Source organism: Molothrus aeneus, chromosome Z, assembly GCF_037042795.1.
Source record: "Molothrus aeneus isolate 106 chromosome Z, BPBGC_Maene_1.0, whole genome shotgun sequence".
Lineage (NCBI taxonomy): Eukaryota > Metazoa > Chordata > Aves > Passeriformes > Icteridae > Molothrus > Molothrus aeneus.
Window position 1 is genome coordinate 56,437,163 of NC_089680.1, and position 19,437 is coordinate 56,456,599.

A 19,437-nucleotide genomic window follows, 5' to 3' on the forward strand; every position below is an offset into this window, starting at 1 on the left:
CCTTCTAAAGTGGTTTTCATAAATGAAATCTCTGCATAACTGCAGAAAAATTTATCTTGAAAATAGGCCTCAGGAAGCCATCTGGCCCAACCATCCCCAGATTCCCTGCTTAAAGCAGGGATACCTCTGCAAGTCCAAGTACTTTGCTTTACAGAGAATTTTCAACATATACCCCACAAATGTCTACTTCTCACATCTTGGTTGAGGACAGCACTTTCCCATGTGAAATGTGAAAATTTCAAATTTCAAACTTTTCAAAGTTTGAAACCCTTTCTTCCAAACCATATTTAGCCATTTCCAGTGATGTTCTCAGTTTTTTCCCCTCCTTGAAAATGTTACTTAAAATACTAAAGGAATACATTGAAATCCTTTTGATAATAATCACCATAATCATAGAAAAGAATCTCTTCATTTCAGTTGCCCTGATCACTGCAACAATTTTTTAGCTTTTCTTGGGCAATTTCATAATTTCTTTTTATTTTTTCTTTTAATCACTGGATATATTACAAGGAATATCCCTCTCATCCATTATTTCCTCAGCTCCCTTAGATACACACCAATTATTAGCTGCGAAAACAAAGTGGTAGGCTAATTCCTGCAGCTCAAAGAGGAGTTTGATTCTCAGACATTCATTTCCTGCCTTGATTAATTTCATACATTTCATGTCACTCTTAATCCTTTAACCCAAAGTATTTTGGCTTCATTCTATTTTATCTATTACTAATTTGCCCAATATTTACTCTAAATGTGGTCCACATTGACACTTCCTTAATTCCCATTCTTCTTCCTTTGCTGTTTTCTCTTTCATAATGCATGCTGTTTACAACCACATAAGCCTTTCTTTCTTATCATTGCTATTTTACACCTGTACCTTTTAGTTCTATATACTTCACTTACATATCAAATTCTTCTTATTGTATACTTTGGTTTACATTTGGACACAATGGAAAATTATTTTAAAACAGGTATTATTTTAAAGCAGTACAAAATATGTTCATGTCTAAAACTTTATACAGACAGCTCTTTTAAAGCGAATTATTTGGGGTAAAAATTATGTAATTTTAAGGTTGAGCGTATGAACAACACTACTAATAGTAGAAAAACAATCTAATCAAATAGCACATCAGATAAACATGATTACAAAAAAAAGGACAAACATGATTACAAAAAAAAGGTGCTAAGCAATTTCCTGCTTTTTTAATTTGTGGGACTTTTTAAAATATTTAGTTTTCTCTCCTTCTAACTGATTTCATTAAAAAGAAATGCCAATGCATCAACTTTAACAAATTCCATGCAAGTAATTTATCTTTCCTGCCTCTGAAAAGAATAAGTTTTAATCATCCTATCTTTGCATTAGTAGCAATACTAAACGGACAAACATACATATTTAAGTGCCTCACTTTTATCTACATCTGTAAAGCAGAATGACAGTCTTTAAATGCCTACTAAAATAAGGGAAATGACTGCTATTTTGTGAAAAAGAAGTGTTAACAGTTAAAAACAGGGCACAGCTTAAAGCTGTGTTTTCTTTGCTATGTCGCACTCCTCTCCATGCTAACAACTCACAACCACCTGCAAATCAGTCTATTCCTTTGAGTGCCAGTACAATTTTTCTGTAGATCCCACCAGAAACATAAGGTGTCATAATTTCTAAAAACCTTCAGGCCATCAGTTTTGTTTCATTTTCTAATTCATTTCAGGGCTCCATTTTGCAGCACCACTTTACAAACATACCAGCACAACTATAAGAATGTGAACTTCATTCACCCTCTACAGGAAAAAAACCACACACTTGGGGGTTTGATATATTTAGAGGGAGAATCAACACAATTCTCAACTGCCAGAAGGAGAAAGGGGTTTGGATTTGTTTTTATTTCCAAGGTTTCTATCTACAATCATAGTTTGTTCTACTGCTTTTGTGCTAGCCTTGAAGGATACTTGACAATTGCTGACAAGGTATCTACTTTCAATGCAAAAAATACCACGTAAGTTAAGCATCATTAAGGATTAAAAACATCCCCAACATTCTAATAAGAATAGTCAAGGAAACTGAACCCCCCACAATAGGCTATTGTCCTTGATGCCTGTTCCAGAGGTAATCTCCTCCTTGGTCTAGAATTTCCTGCCCCATTTTGAACTAGTTTCCAGGGGCCATGCAGGCCACAGACAGAGGAAGAGAATTGAGAGCAACACAGATGTTGCTGTCACTAGCACATATACAGTCCCTTACTACTTTCATGTATATATATATGATTTTTTTTTTGTTAAGAAATTATTTTATTATAATCAAAAATTACAGGGAGAATCCTTTTGGTCACCTCATCTATCTTTCTGCTAGTATGGCTGTGTCTTATTTTATATATAGTATATTTTATACTCCCTGGAAATGTTGGGATTTTTTGTAGAGCATTCCCCCACATTTCCACCTGTGGGAATATCAGCCATCATCTTCTACATTATTTTATTTGCCAACTTCAGAAAGCAGAGCGAAGGCAGTTGATTCCCTGTACTAAGATTCAAGGCAGGAAGGAAGCAGCACCAAGCCTTCTTCTGCTCCACGGCGCATTATCTCCAGCACTTAGACTACTTACTCCCCACAGTGCCCAAGATTGTGGTGCTTAATGACACTAAAGCCTGACCTTAACTCAGAATGCTCATAACGACTTAGTGTTTGGGTAAAAATCCAGGAGTTTTATGAGAAACCATTGGCAGAAATGGAATGGTAGTTTTTATACAGTTTAGGTCAATTAAACTTGAAAGTCATTTTGTGGCACAAACTACAAGACACCTTACTAGCCCAAAGGCTTTCTTCTCCACACTTTTACATTCAGTAAAGTCACTAGTACTCTTTAACAAAAAAACCCAAACATAAAACCCAAACTCCCCCCACAAAAAAAGTTCTAAAAAACAAACAAAACACCAAAAAAACCACTCACACAAGAAACCTCAAACCTATAACTGAAGAGAGTATTCTGTTGGAAGCTTAGGAATTAGATGCAAATAAGGAAACAGTGATTCCATGTAAACAGGTACTTTTCTTAAAAAAGCTTTGCCTCCACAAAGCCAAAGAATAATTTAATTTTTCAAGCTCTGAGGTAATATGAAGATATTAACACAGGTACAAATACAATGGCAGATTACTTTTGCACTTGTTCCAAACCTGTTGCTAGAACAGCACACTACTGGATGTTGTTTCCAGTGGTAACAATGTGCAGTCTTCCTGACACTCAAACTTGCCCTAGTCCTGCAACCTTTTTTGACAGAATTCCACACATATGAATTTCACATAAGCCTGCAAATGGGACGTGCTTATCTGCATATAAAGACACATACTAAAATAATAGCTCTTTGGTTTTGACATGCAAAGCTATTTTTGCAGTTTTATAGGCTGATCCATGTTTGGTCTACAATTTTTATTTCCATATCCACTACAAAAAAAAAAAAAAAAAAAAAAAGGGAAAAGGAAAAAGGAGGCTAATGATGAAAGCATATTACTGAACTGCTTCATAAAACAGTGGGAAGAACAGAATTCCATTTTTTTATTTATTTTTCCAGCATCTAAAGCCACATCACTGTAAAAAGTGAGCAGTCTGTCAAGTGGGATTAGAATATTTTGAAAACAAATTATTTTATTGCAAAGAAGGAAAGAAGGAATTTAGAACAAGTATCCACAATCTGATGCCTCACTGCAGTGCTTAAGTTACAGCACTGCACATCACATGCTCTGCAATGACAAATATATTTCATCTGTCTATCCAAAAAGAAGAGACATATTAGATGCCTTTTTGGTAATTTGGGGAGTTTTTTGGAGTCATATCCTTCTTCTGCCTTACTATTTCCACACTTCCTCAAAAGATCTGCTGTTGGTCTGTGGCTCACCCTTGGAATGCAGTCCCTCAGAGAAAAATGTTCTTCTCTTCTCAAAGTAGCAAACACAACTTACTTATACATCATCCTAGACAAGCATCAAAGGCCTCAATGTCAAAGTCAAGGATAGTTCCAAGTGCTTTGTTACTTCCTGAAGGCCACAAAAGCATACAATTGCAGTTTGAAACAGTAATGTGAATTCTAAAGCAATTTCACTAGGAAAGTAAAATCAAATTACAATTGAGTTGAATTTTCAAGAGCTTTTCAGAATGATTGTTCAGTGCTTGAAAAAAAAGCACTGCCATAACCCTTCTCAGAGGTTTCCCCCATGATTTTCCTCCATAATTTTCCTCCATGATAATCACCTTCAGTTTTACTCCAAAAAACTTCTTCAGGCTCAACTCAATTTCAGATAGCTCTCAATGAACACTACCTTCTTGCATTTCTGTGCTCTTCACTGCCCATACTGCCTCCATCTCCCCTATCTGTTTCATGCACTTCTGCTCTGTTTTACCATTTCCAAACATCACTGTGCCAGTTCACCTGAATCTGCCTGGCTACAGTACCCTTGGTAAATTAATGCACTCCAACATAGCAGCTCCTAGCTGCTACAGCAAAGTAGCTCTCCTGAAAAGGTTTACCTTTTCCTCCTGTATGGTGTCTCAAATATATTCGCACAAATATATCCCAATATATTGGAAAGAAATCAAAGAAATAAATTTCAATACTATAACCTGGCTTTTCTTCATTTCATCTATATTATTACCAACCCCATTTTGGTCCTCACAAGAAAGACCTTCATTTCCACTAAACAGGATACAAATTCAGAAAGACGAAACTAAAATGTTCACTCAAGAAACTGGAGTCAAAAATACAGACAGGAATATACTGCCATTCAGGAACGCTGAAGCTGTGTAAAAACTGCCTAAACATCTTGGGTTTATATAACACTGTGCTTTACATCCTTATGGAGCAAAAGATACCCCATGGCATAAGGGCTCTAAGGCCTCAACAACAAAGGAAGCCGATCTAATAAAGCATTGTAATGATAACGCTTTATTAGATATGTGACAGATTGTGTACTTAATCAATCATTGTTCAACAATAAAAGAAACAGAAACAACCATTAAAAAAAAAGTTACTAGTTATATGTGGCAGCCCTTGAGAGCTTGCATAGAATTTATTAGATATAGCATCAAACTGAGGAATTCTGTCCCACTTGAATGGCAACTCTGATGTTTGAGGAATTTCAAAAATGTTTTGGAATCTGTTGCATTTCTTTGATAGGAGAATAATGCATCTGTTCCTATGAAGATGAGATGACAAAAAAGAAGAAGGAATGGGAATGTGAAGAGAAATAACAACCAGGAAGAAAACAGCTCAGGAATTGTTTTTCGGTAGTCAAAAGGACCTTCCGTAATCTACAGGTTTTCTTCCTGCCTCTGACTGCATCTTCAAATAAACCTTCTCCTCCTGACTATTCTTAAGATCTTCTAATAAAAGGCACTTACTTTCTAGTAGTAAGTTCAGGTATTTTCAGGCAGTATTTGCCTGAAAATGTACTTGGTTCCTGAACAAAATATGTCTTTGCTTTCACATGTGTAGATTTTGAAATTCCTTTATTTAGGATTCAGAATAGAGGAGTAAAGATGACATGAATTTGAAATTCTCTGTGCAGTTACTGAGTCCTGTACTCAGTTCCAGCCTGCAAAACTTGCAGAACTACTGGGTATGACGGCACATCTAAATTGCCTGTTGGCAGCCCCTAAGGTACTGTGTCCATCCCCCAGAAAGCTTAAGCCTGTGGCTCTTCCTAAAGATATCAGGAAAAATTTCTTCACTGACATGATCAGGCATCAGAATGGGCTGCCTACAGAAACAGTGGAATCACCACTCCCAAAATGTTCAAACAGCATGTGGATGTGGCATTGGGGATATGGGTTAGAAATGCTAAGTCACTGGTTAGATTTGATGATCTTGAAGGTCTTCTCCTGCCTTAAGGATTCTATGATTCTTTAATACATTACACCATGTCATGAAGCAGACAAGTGAAGCCTTTAGTGCTGAAGTACCTAATCAAAGAATTGTACACCAACAGAAGTAGTAGTAGTAGTAGAGCTCCGCAGTAATCTAGATATTGGCAAGTTGTTTTGCTGTCAAATTCCCAGTCTCATAACATGACTTATTTCAAAGCATAGGTATCTCCCAACTTCTTGTTTCTGTTGACATTGCAAAAGATGACAGAGAAATAATCTAGTATTTTTAACTTTCTTAAAAGTCTGCTGCCTGCCTCTGTACACCAGAGGTAATACAAAAAGCTGCAAATCAGGCATTGCTAAAAAAGAGAGACAAGCATTTTCAGTAGCTTTGGATCTCTCTCGCCTTTTGTATTATCTATTCATTACTGCGAGGCTTCCAAATATATTCTTAGTAACAGGATCTGTCCAATATGGAAAAAATGTTTTTCCTCTCTCCCTTGAAATCTTCTCTTACTGTCTTGCCACTGAGCATGCACTTCTAGAAATATGTTTTATTTCATTAGTAGTAATTTTATACAATCATACTGAACAAGATTTTTTCAGAGGCTGTAGGCCATGCTGTGGTTTATGGTTTTCCTATGAAAGAGATCATATTTCATGTATTTCAACCAGTGAAAAAGGTCACTTGTCATAGCAGCTTTTAAAGTTTGTTAAACATTCATACAAAGCCAAGTGGCACAAACTGAGATGCCACACAGTTTCAGATACCAGACTCCTGTCATAGGTAAACAACAGGAAACAAGACAAGTGAAAATTGTCTCCTCTGCATATGATTGAGGTGATGACCTACCTTCTTCCACCTGAAGAGGGACTGGAAAGGGTGTCACAACATTGTTAGACACCTGTTCGATGTCAAATGCTTGGCCTTGATACTGTTTGACAGCTTGTACTGCATATTTACTGCCATGAGCAGGACAGATGTTAGCAACACAGGAGATACTAACTTTCTACTCTTTCAAGAACAGACGTACTATTTCTCCAGAAAGCCAGATTTGGCAATTACATTAGTTTCAAACTGACAAAAAAAATAGCAAAAGTAACAGGAATGCAAGTCCAGCAATTTGACAAAGTGGGCGATAAAACTGCTTTTAAATTCAAAACCATGCTATTAACCCCCAAAGATGCTTGGTTTGAAACTCATCACCACAAGATTACTTTTCCTTGACAGTACCTACCATTTTGTACCAAAACTCACAAAACTATTAATTTAAAGAACTGACAAAGAAAAAGTAAAACACAGGAGATAATTACAATGGTGAACAGAAATGTAAACTGAATGCAAATAAAGAAGTGTGGGCTCTTGCTACACTGCTCTGAGCAGACCTGGTGAGATGCCTGTCACATAAAACACCTAATTAGTTTGTAGTAGTCTAAGCAAGACAGAACTGCTGGCAAGGTATGAACCAACAGAGTAATTGGAAATGGTCCTCCTCACCATAATCTTTTTTAAAGGTACACGACAGAAAAGCAAGGTGCGATCTGCATGGTACTGAATTGGTTTGGCAGCTGCTCCTTGTCACCCATTCAACTGTTTTCACAGCCTCTTCTGATACAAATATTGACATTATCAGGAAGAAAAGACAAGCACATATCTTTCCATAAGACACGTGACAGATTGTGTACGGAGGAGGAAACATGACTAGGTACAGGATGCACGGCCCCAGCGTGGTCCCAAAGTAAGCTGTGGAGCCTGACCCTGCCAAGATGCAAATGCTCTGACATGGATCCGTTTTTCTGCTTTGGGCTGCACAGTATTTTTACTTTACTTATTTTAAACCAGTAATAGAATTTGTAATTTCTTAAACCAAATTAAGCAGTTTCATATGCAATGTGAACTACCCTTTAAGTGAATGTATTTTTCCTAGTATCCAGTCTAAACCTCCCCTGATGCAAACTGAGATCATTTCTTTTTGTCCTATCTTGCCTGGAAGAAGAGACTGACCCCCACCTGGCTATGACCTTTCAGGCAGTTGTAGAGAGCCATCAAGTCTCCCTTGACTTCCTTTTCTCCAGGTTGAACATCCCCAGATCCCCCAGCCCTTCTCATCAGACTCCAGACCCTTCATAGCTCTGTTGCTCTTCTTTTTGTTATACTTTGTCTACTTCTGCCTCCAATTGACTCAATTCTCAAAGGCAGCAGTCAAAATCAGTGTGACAAAGGAAAAGGCAGAAGAGCAATATTAGTAACATTGCATTTTCTGTTAGAGCAAGTCCAACTTTCACATTCATCTCTCCCTAACCTCACCCATTTCTTAGACTACTGCATCTTTCTACCATAGAGCTGGTAAGAAACAGACATGGGAGAGATGGTGGTTTTTTACATATTTGCGAAGGTACCACAGAGCTTATTGTCTCAGTAAAAGCAGAGGGAAAAATAATGTCCAGAAGTTCTGCAAAAGCACTGAACAAATAGGGTTATCTTCCATTGCTACATACAAATAAAAGCAACAGTTCATCTGTTAAGGCACTCCATAGCTTCTGAGACTAACAGGCAAGAAAATATATAAGTGCCTGAGAATTTGCCATGAATCCCAGGGATTTGTCTTCTTCATCTGAAAAGACTGAAGTACCAAGGCTACAAAACCAGTTTGGGGCAAACAGGAGACAAGTTTTCTAAGAAAAAATATGTTATGAACAAATGCATAAAATAAGAAAAGCTCACCATATCTTTCTGTTTTTTAAACTCCCTCAAGGCCCTGAAGTTTAACTCTGCCTGGCAATGAAATGGTCACCAAGTTTAAACTTCAGTATTTGAACTACTTTTCTGCTGCTTATTGAGACTCACAACAGTACAGCTACATATTAGACACAATTAAATTTACTCCTGCACAAAAGATTCATTTCTAACTGTAGGCCAAGGTTGCCCAAGGCTGCAACCAACTACAGTCAACTGGCACTATCTTCTTTAGTTCCAAGACACAAAGAGACAGGGAGAAAGTCTAAGAATGTTCTGCCATGAGCAGAGCATGTGTAGAGGCTGTAACCAGTTACAGGGTTTGTAAATTTATGTGATATAGTCTGTATTCATAAATTTTGCATACAGCCAGATGAAAGAAATGTAAGTATACTGAAAAGAGATCCTTACTATAAGCTGGATAATGAAATAATGTAAAATCACACATGAAGTCAGATAATTAAGTACACACTTAGTAGAATTGCCAGAGGTGAGTGCATACTCCTGGAGCCACACCCTGTGACAAATAGTTACTAAGAAAAATGTCAAACTACTCCAAACTTACAGAACATAGGTTACACGGGCATCCATTTCTATGCCAGTAAGAAAAAAAAAACCCTCTCAGCATTTTAAAAATTCCGGACCACAGATTAATTTTTTTCCTCTATTTAAATGGATTTAATCAGAAGTAATAGCTATGCTAGATCAAAACCAAACAGTCTAATGCAGGATTTGCTCTTCATCGTTAGGTGCTGAATTTCCGTCACTCATGGAGCAATTAAATTTCTGTCATCTGTCCGTAGCAATTTGACTGCTGGAATCAAGTTATAAATTTCAGGCTCATTTTTCTGTGTTTTTCCCGCACTCAAGATTATACTGTCTTTCTTACTACCACTCCTACAAATATGAGGACCTTTCTCATATTCTGAAACCTCCTCTTAGGGAACTTTCTTCTTTCCCAACAGCAGCACTATTTATTAGGGTTTAATACTCGGAACAAAACTCATTTAATGATGTACACCTTGCCAAAAGCAGCAACACTGCCTGTTCAGAAGCACAGAAAAACCTGCACAGGACTGTGCTGTCTGAGGCTATCCCGGTCTCCAATTAACTCCTCCAAATAGGAATGAAGAAACCCTTTTCTCTCAATCTAATCCTTAAATATTTTTGCATTCACACAAGGCCTGTCCTACTTTCTTTTTGCAATTGTTAGAGACTTACAAATAATCTTGATGAGAAAACTGAGCTCAGCTCCAGAGTGTACATACAAGGCTGTTTGTGCTCTGAGAAGGAAAAGGGTGATGTTCTCATCAGAAAAGAAAGTGGTTGAGAGGGAGCTGATGAATGTTGGAAGCAATTTACAATTGTTTCATCTTTGGACCACATCATAGTTCTTTCAGCATTATTACTTTAAAGTGTCCTCTTTTTTGAAGGCCCTACAGATAAAAATTACTCTTCTATTTCGAAAAAAAAAAAAAAAAGGCCACATAAATGCATCATCCCCAAAGGCAAGGACTGACATGACAAATGAAAGGAGAACATGCTCAACTCTGCCACCTCCTACATCTCAGAAGTGGGATCATATTACTAGCATCCACCAACTCCCACTGTTGTGCCACTCCACAAACACAAATTCTTTTCAGAGAAAAACAAAGGGCTAAACTGAGGTGGAAAGGGAAGTACCACCATATTTTCTTACACATTGATCAATGTGCAGGTCTTGCCTGCATGCCATACAGGCTGCAGAGAACGTATAGAGTGAATTAAGTAACTGATGTAGCTCTGATAGAAGATTTCTCATTTACTTTGCTTTGTTGGTTTTTTTTGTAACAGATGGGAAAAGTAATCACAATGGCAAACCCAGAAAGCAGAATGGTGTACTTATTGAAGTAAACAGAGCAAAAAGGTAAAAATTTTGTTCACTGCCCAGAAATATATAAAAAATCTGTAAAAAACAGGAGAAAAAAAAAAGCTCAACACATATGCTATTATCTTAACAAGTAAAAGATAATAATTCCAGATTTCTAGATTTCTACTTACTCAGTGAAATCATGAATATGTAGTATCACCTCAGTTTCAAATATAATCAGACTACTCTTTGATTTTCATAGAATCATAGAATATCCTGAGCTGGAAGTGACCCACAAGGATTATCAATGTCCAGCTCCAACTCCTGGCCCTTCAGAGCCCCAGGAGTCAGACCATGTGCCCGAGAACATTGTCCAAAAGCTTCTTCAGCTCTGTCAGGCTTGGTGCTGTGACCACTTCCCTGGGCAGACTGTTCCAGGGCCCAACCATCCCTTGGGTGAACAACCTTTTACTAATATCCAGCAAAATCTCCCTTGAAACAGCCTCACAATGTTCACTCAGGTTCTGTCACTGCCACCACAGAGAAGACACCAGTGTCTGCCCCTCCTCTCCCCTCACAAGGAAGCTCTGGACTGTTATGAGATGTCTCCTCACTCTCCCCTTCTCCAGGCTGAACAGAGCAAGCAACCTCATCTGAAGCTCGTATCACTTCACCTCTAGACCCTTTACCATCTTTGCTGCACTCTCACAGCCATTCTCTAATAAATCTATTTCATATGGTGGCACTCAAAACTCCCTCCAGCACTCAGGTGAGGCTGCCCCAGAGCAGAGCAGACTGGGACAATCTCCTCCCTTGCCCAGCTGGCCATGCTGTCCCTGATGCTCTGCAGGACACGCTTGGACCTCCTGGCTGCCAGGGCACTGCTGGCTCAGATTCAACTTCCATCAACCCCCACATCACTTTTCACAGAGCTGCTGTTCAGCATCTCATTCTCCAGTCTGTCCACATACCCAGGGTTGCCCCAGCCCAGGTGCAGAATCTGGCATTTGTCCTGATTAAAATACATTTGGTTAGTGATTGCCCATCTCTCTTAATTTGTTGCAGTCTCTCATGTGTTACATTCCCCTGTTAAAGCATCATGATGTTAGGGGAAATTATTTAAAAGGAAATAAAAGTAAATCAGGATAATATTATCTGTCTTTTGCCAAAAGTATTACACTACCAGGTTCAACAAACCAGCACAATTATCAGTTACTTTTTGTGAGGCAAAATCCTGTAAAAATTCTTCATATACATCTATAAAGAAGGAACAAAAGAAGCAAAATATTGATTTTTCACAAGGAATATCTACATAGTATTTATACTGAAAAATAGAGCTCCCCCAAGAAGTTCTTTATGGTTAAGAATAAATTCACAGATTAAATAAGGAGAAGGAAAACAAGAAAAGAGCAAAGCCTTCCATAGGACAAATTGCAATTAGATAACTGAATCTAATAAAATCTGTGGAGTGGATTTACAGAAGAAAATTGGATAACTATCGAGAGACAACACTGGGCAAGAATAATTTATTTATCCTAACGATTTTCAAGCATAAATGGTAACTACAGATCATGTGTGAAAATACACAGTAACAAATACCTTATATAGTAATGTGCCTTACTGTATCTTGTTAATGATGAGTAATAGCAACAACTCTAAGAACACACTCCTACTTCCCATATTTCTCTGTGAAGATATTCAGCACCAATTGTGTGACATTTCCGAAGCCCTTCAATCTTACTACACAATTCGATACTATTTATTTATTTATTTATGTGGCTTCTCCTACAGTTATAGAAATTTATCACAGTTGTTTAAAAAAGTCTGGACTAGATAGCCTAAGGAATTACTGCTATTAACAGTGGGAAGGAATGTGAGAGTGTGTGTCTATGTGAATAGTTACCAAACAGATTACTGAAGGAAAGAAATACTAAAAAAAAACACAGCACTTTTTGGCATCAGCCTTTGTTTGCAAACCAAAAAATCTAAATTAACAACAATCTAAATTGTCAGGATTGTTAATTTGTGCTCCTTCTAGTGGTCAATTGAACTTATAGCCATAAAAATAATGATACCCTGTACAGAATCTCCAGACTGTCACGTTGCTATCAACAGTCCAAAAACCTGAAACCAAATTTATGATTAAAAAAAACCCTTATACACAGCTGCTAAGTTACACATTAGTTCTCAAATGCCACCTAAACTCATCAAAATGTCATAAGGGAAGCAAAGGGATCTTGCAAATCAAAAATATGCTTCCTATTATACCAGTTTGTTTCATGTGTCTAGTTCATTGACATTTCACTTCTCTCAGATTCTGAGATTAATTATACATTTGAAAAAATTAATCATTATAATAAAACACTGTTAATTGGATTTTTAATTGGAAGTTCCTTTTTTCTCTTTCTCATACAAAACATCAGCAGCAACCAAAGCAGCCTAGATCACAGGACAACTTGGGCTGGAAGGCTGTGTCTGGCAGCCCACATTATCCACCCGCCTGCTTGCACTGGGGCTAACACAAGCATAATTCCATGCCTGAATATAAAAGCAAACAGCAAATCTGTAACAAAACCCAGTAAAAACAGATTAACAAAAATCATGAGCTCTGATCACAACTCTTGCTAGTCACAAGCAGTTTATTTCCTGGGAAATGCAAATGTCACTAGCAGCTTGAACCACCTGAAAGAAATAAAGAATACCCTACTTTTGCACTACGATGGATTTATTCCTCTGGGACTCTGCATTTCATCTGAAGCTGACAAAATGTACTCTATAAATATTTATACAGCATATACCAGATTTTTTTTTCATTTCTCAACACACAAGTAACATCCATATAGCCACAGGTTTTATGATTACCTTTCCTGCAGAGATAATTTAAATACTAATTTTAAATGTCTTCTTGTGAATAAGAACAGTTAAATTGTTCTTTAAGTAGTGTGATTTGTAGTAAACACAAATGTATTGATATAATTAATTTTAGTTAGCAAAAGTGAAAATAATAGCCCATTTCATCTGCCTTGCTCAGTATGGTTTTTTTATTAATAGGCTTTATTTTTATCTATACACAAGAGAAATTTCTATTGTCATATACAGATTAGAAATGTAAACACTTAAACACTTCCCACAATGACTGACTTCAGAATTGAGTCTGAGTATTATCTCAAAAAAAAAAGCAAAGAACCAGGGTGACAAAGAGCACTACTGCCCCCTAATGAGCCAGACCATAAAAGCTCCTCTGTTACAGCATTTTGTGTCTTTCTGAAAAAAAAATCAAGTCATTATATCCATGAATTATGAAAAGAAGTGAAAAAATAATCCAATCATTAAGAATATACATTTTAAATTTACACCACATTTCTGCACAAAAGGCACACACAATTTCATAGAGGAAAAGAAGAGGTATCCAGCAGCTACAATTTTCAGATACAATACTTAATGCACCAAGGATCACAAAGATGCAAGATATAGCAGAAAAATTACCAGCACTAAGCAAATATTAGTCAATCTTAGGTACTAGGAAGTAATCCCATAGTGATCTTCACACCAACCCAGATTTTTAAATTTTAATGTCTCTACTGTGAGAGCATCAGTTTTCTTGTTGCATTGTTTCATCTAAATGCCCACCATAGTTTATTCTAGGCTTGTAATTATCTCAAAGTAATTCTGATCTTGATATCCAAACATATCCACAAAAAGAAGTAAGAGAGGAAACAGTAGAAAAAGTCCACTACATGAATTCTGTTTGTACAAGAAACAGAACTTTCTGTCTTACATGAAAGTGACATTTTTCTGTCTGTATTTTTTAATAGTTTTGCCATAAGAACTGAATCTGTATTCAATGCTCACCAATGTAGCTTGGGCATAAAATTTTGTCCCGTTCCTGTATCTGCAGCAATGAACTGCTGAAAAAAATACAACTGCTGCAAGTCTTAGTGAGAAGCACAAACTTAAGCTATGTATTCTCATTTTATTTCACCATAAATCAGAAATTCCACTCACATTAGTAAAATTACTGAATTAAATGTAATGCTAAAGCAGCACTGAGTTCTGATTTCTCCCCTCAAACTCCTTATACTGAATTTTTCATAGGTAAACGTTCTGACATAGGTAAACATTCTGACAGACACCACAGAAATAAATTTCAATTTCCGTTAGCAAGATAAGGTTAAAAGCAAATCATGTGTCTAATTTGAAACATGCCGGCTAACCAAAGAGACAGATTTTACGAATAAAAAATTATGTTCTTTAGTGAGTTTGGATTCTGATATGCCACCAACTCACTAAAATCATTGAACTTAAGACTTCACATTAAAACCTCCAAATACTGGGTTTCTGTGGCCTCACATAGTGTCATCATTCACATATATTTATCAATAGCATATGATGATTATTGCAAATGATGAGCAATGTCTTGCATAACTGCACACATGGTAGAAGGCTGCAACCTACTATGTATTAAAAGCATAAGAATTACAGTCACATGCTATGTGATAAAAATATATTATCTACAAAAACTTTAGAGACCTAAAATAACCATATTCCCTATTTCTCCTATTACAGCCCAGAGAGCTGGTAACACAGCTCTCAGTCTGCTGAATATTTATGCTATTATATCAGTATTTCACGATTCCAAGAGTTTACTATAACTTATATGAAATACAAAACAAAAATAATGGCAAGAATAAGAACAATTAAGAGTTCCAATGGATGCCTTTAACAGAACTTCAACATAAGATCACCATGACAACTCGTTCCAGCTCTGCTAATATTTCTTACCTTTGAATCTTCATTGCTCACTCCCAGCTCTAGCACAGCCTGAGGAGACTTCAGCTTTGCTTGCATGGACTCCGCCATTTGAAGATTAAGCTGCCATCCAACTGTTTCAAGCTACAAAACACAAGTTTAGATGACAATCAGATGGTACAGAAGCACTGATGTCAACCCTCAGGCCTGCCAGTGGTCTGTCAGTGAACAGAGGGTCACATTCTACAAATGTTAAATATTTGCTTACAATGCAGAATATTTGTACACAATTTCCCTCAAATTACCTTGGACTCCAGGACAGATGTGCTTTTATCTAAATTACCATTCAAACTACCACTCAAATAGAGCAACTTCCTGTGTCTCAGATCTGATGGACCCAATCCATAGAACACAACTACAGATCCAGAATACAGTAGCTTCCTCTTCTTGTGGAAGTTTATCAGCAAAGTTGCAGATTCAATTTCATATTTATTTTACTTTGAGGAAAAAGAAAAAAACTAGTAAATACTAAACAACTTAAAAATAGTGATTTCTTAATCCACAGATCTACTCATGTGTGTTGTACTATATTCAGATCTTAACGACAAAAATAATTTTGCTTTTTGAATTATTAATGCTGAAAGGACAAAACCCAGGTAAGCATGTGAGCAATAGAATTTTTAATAGAATTTTTTTTAAATACAGTGAAAATTCTTTTTTCATATGAAGTTAAATTCAAGCATTATTAAGGTACAGCTCATGCACAAATGAAGTACACAACAACAGAACCACAAGACTTCCACAAAATGATCCTCCTGGCCTTAGTGAATAATAAGAAATGGAAATACAAAGCCTTACCATCTGCCAAGATAATTTACACACAAATTCTTTTTAATCTAGGGTCTCCCCTCTTCTAGTAAATATTGCAGCTGATTTGGAAAAGTGAAATAGTGCCACATCTTCATTAATCTCTTACCAATCTAATAGCTAAATTCAGCTAAAATCATTAACAGAATAAAGCCATGCCAAAGGCCTTGTGAACAGCAATACACGCCCTGCATCCTACAGTGACAGTAATCTCTAGATGAAAGATAGGAAAGGGTGGCAAAAGCTCCTCCTGTGGACACAGCTCAAGGATAGAACTCCGAAAATTTCTTGCAGCTATATGATTTACACTTACAAACTAATGTACTTTATACTGCATTTATCTGTACGCAGGATGAATAGCAGAACTATGTAACAAACACTTAACACCACATATCTACGCATACCAGAAGGAAAACTATGTATCATGATATATCTTAACCACCAAGGCCAGTACAAGATGGTTAGGGAGCTTAGTCAAGACCACAGCTAAGGGAAAGACACCACCTCAGACTGACTCTGTGCACAGCTATAAGAACAGGGCAGCAGGAAGAACTTCAGCAGGTCAGTCTGCAGTCTGGCAGCTGCTTTGCAATCAATGCACCATTCAAACTTCAATTTGTCATAAAAATAAGGAAGTTTACATTTAGTAAAATCCATGAAAGCGTGCAGACCACATAAAGGGACTCAGTGAAGATGTTCCAAGTCCAGCCCACTTCATTTTGAGCATAGCTTTAATAACAGTAGGCCCACAGCTTATGAATGAGAAGATGTTTTAAAGAAAAGTTACATAACTTATAAAAGCAGATGAATTTTTAACCATAATTCTGCTTTGATTTTGATTTTCTCTAACTTGATTACATCTTGGATAGTGAAAATAATAGTGCATAACCCATCCCACCCAAAAGTACAGAACAATCTAGAGTGGATTCTGTGTAAATGCTCAAGTCAATCACACCAATGGACAACTCTGCTAAGTCCCTCTGCTAGCCCCTATTTTCCAGGAAATTATACCACAATGACACAACTAGAAAACATTTTTCTCTCCACAAACTTCAATGAAATTAAGAAACTAACTCTATTTCAGGAGTATAAAGATAGTACCTTAAAAATAAAAAAACAAACTAAATAACTTTTGAGTTTTCATCAAGAAAAAAAAAAAGTATAGCTCAGTTAAGAAAATTGATAATGGTCAACAGAAAAGGACTCAGATCCTAAGTTACGGGTTACAGGGGTGGAAGGAGGCCACAGCAGGCAACTGGTAACATAAACAATGTATTGATAGAACAGCTAATCACTAAGGACAAAACCAGAGACATCGAGCTCTGGAATGTGACAGCTCTTCATACTACAGTCACTGTGGTTCAAGCACTCTGCTCCTCATGTTAGAAAGGACTTTCTATCAGCTACTTAAACAGTTTATTACTGTAGTACAGAAACCAAGCCTTAGACAGGATAGCAGCTTACCCAGGATCATAAGACAATGCCACTAGAGACAAAAACAATATACAAAGAAGTCTGACTTTTAAGACTTTGCTGAAGCTGCTAAATACTGTATACTCTGTGTAGACTGAAGAACAAACCACCAAAAATAAAAAAAATTAAGTTTGTGTTTTCTATTTCACTTCTAATACACATCTATCCCAGAATACCGTAGAGAGCTTAGAACAAATACAATACATGCGGAAGCAGACCAGCCTGAGTTTATAGCTGAGGAGCACTTGTAACTCTTGTTTTATATTGCTTCACCTTAAAAATTACATTGTTTTCCTGTATGAGCCATGATTGTTTTCTGTTTTAAATATACTTGTATGAGAATAAATTTTAATTAATAAATAGCATGCTGCCTGAGGCATCAAAATGGTCCATTTTCTTGAAAGAAAAATGCAACATGTATCTGGCAATGGTTGTGTTGGTTTACTTAGAAGACATTCAACATCTTGCAATGTTAATTAACCTTTTGAGAGTAGTGACACATTTCTGCATGGCATTTGTGTCAAGAAAAGTATTTGTTAGTCACAAGGTGGTACATACTTTAGGGCAATTTTTTTCAAATATGAAGGGACTATAAAATTATTTTTACTTCTGGTATAAAACTTGTTACAGAAAAAAGAATGATGGAAGAACAGTGCCAGAATCTGTGATATACTAACTGAAAAGCACTTACTGGGGCAGAGGAGAAGTATTTCTCCATGCCTAGCATGAAAACAAAGCCATGTTTTTAGCTAGTGTAGACCTCCTTCTCACAATTTCTTATCAGCAGGTTAGAAATATGCAAGCTACCTTGTCACTGCAACACTAAACACTGTTGAAAATATACTGTTTATTGCTGTAAATTCCCACTGATCTCTCTGGCACTTATTTAACTTCAAGGATATGTTTAGGAAAAAAAACACAACAAAAAGTAAACAGGTGCAAGCTGGAAAAAAGAAAGGGAAATAAACATAAGTACTAAGCCAAACCAATAGTAAGAACATATGAAAAAGTTTCAGATCTGTTTTATGAACGCTCTGGCAAATAAGTCAGGGCAATAAAGATATGAGGAAGCTTTCAACAATCCCTGTAAATCCTCAGTTGTTCTGTCCATTTTGTTTCATTCAGGCTTCTGAAGAGATTACCATGGGACTAGGGACTCACAGACACGGGAGAACTGAAGCACCTCTCCCTTCCAGCACTCACTCTGTACCGGCTGTAGAAGAGGTAAGGTGTCATTGCATGTTGAACTAGCTCTGTACTCCCCCACCCACAGCACTTCTCAGGGCCACCCACAGCTGTCCCAGGGCAGATCCACACCAGAAAGCAGCTAGTTCCCCTCCTATAAGAAGATCTGACTCTTCAACTGAAGATGAGCAGCACCTTTACAGGTACATAAAAACATCACCTGGTCTGTCCATGATGGCCACAGTAATTTTCTTCCAGTGTAAAACACTGGATTTTCCAACTCAAGCCCTATCCAGCAGACATGCTAAATAGTAGAGCATAGCATTTTACACAATAAGACAAGACCATCACCAATCTAACATAACTATGGCAAAACATTTGTGTGAAAGTCACTCTCTTGAAAAAGCCCAGTGCATTAAATGTCAAGGCAGCCTTTACAGGTGATATAAACCTCAAGCACAATCTCCAGCTAAATCAAGGTTCACACAGTCAAAATTAACACCCATAGAATCCACCATTTCTCTTACAACCTATTGTGTTTTGGCATACTCTATTGTTCTCTTCCCAGTATATCTTCACCACAGTTCCTTACTTCCACTTTTTGCTGCCCATAAATATTATTACGAATTAAATCTGAACTGAGAAAAAATTCAAGAAGTCTGTCAAATAGGACAAGTTTCTATATTAGTTGTCAAAAATACTTCTCTCAACTACACAGATATATTTTACACTCT

At 36.9% G+C, this 19,437-nt stretch overlaps 1 protein-coding gene across 2 annotated transcripts in view; it reads right to left on the reverse strand.

The window, feature by feature from the left end:
• COMMD10 (COMM domain containing 10) overlaps positions 1-19,437 on the reverse strand; it is a 106,971-nt gene that overhangs the window by 70,762 nt on the left and 16,772 nt on the right. The window contains exons 5-6 of one of the 2 annotated variants that reach the window (XM_066569561.1): positions 15,212-15,322; positions 14,150-14,337 (exon numbers count right to left, since the gene is read on the reverse strand). In XM_066569561.1, the coding sequence (XP_066425658.1) occupies positions 14,278-14,337; positions 15,212-15,322 (171 nt within the window). In that variant the 3' untranslated portion in view covers positions 14,150-14,277. Of the gene's footprint in view, positions 1-14,149; positions 14,338-15,211; positions 15,323-19,437 lie in introns of those variants that run through there. The other variant, XM_066569560.1, reaches the window with a different exon arrangement.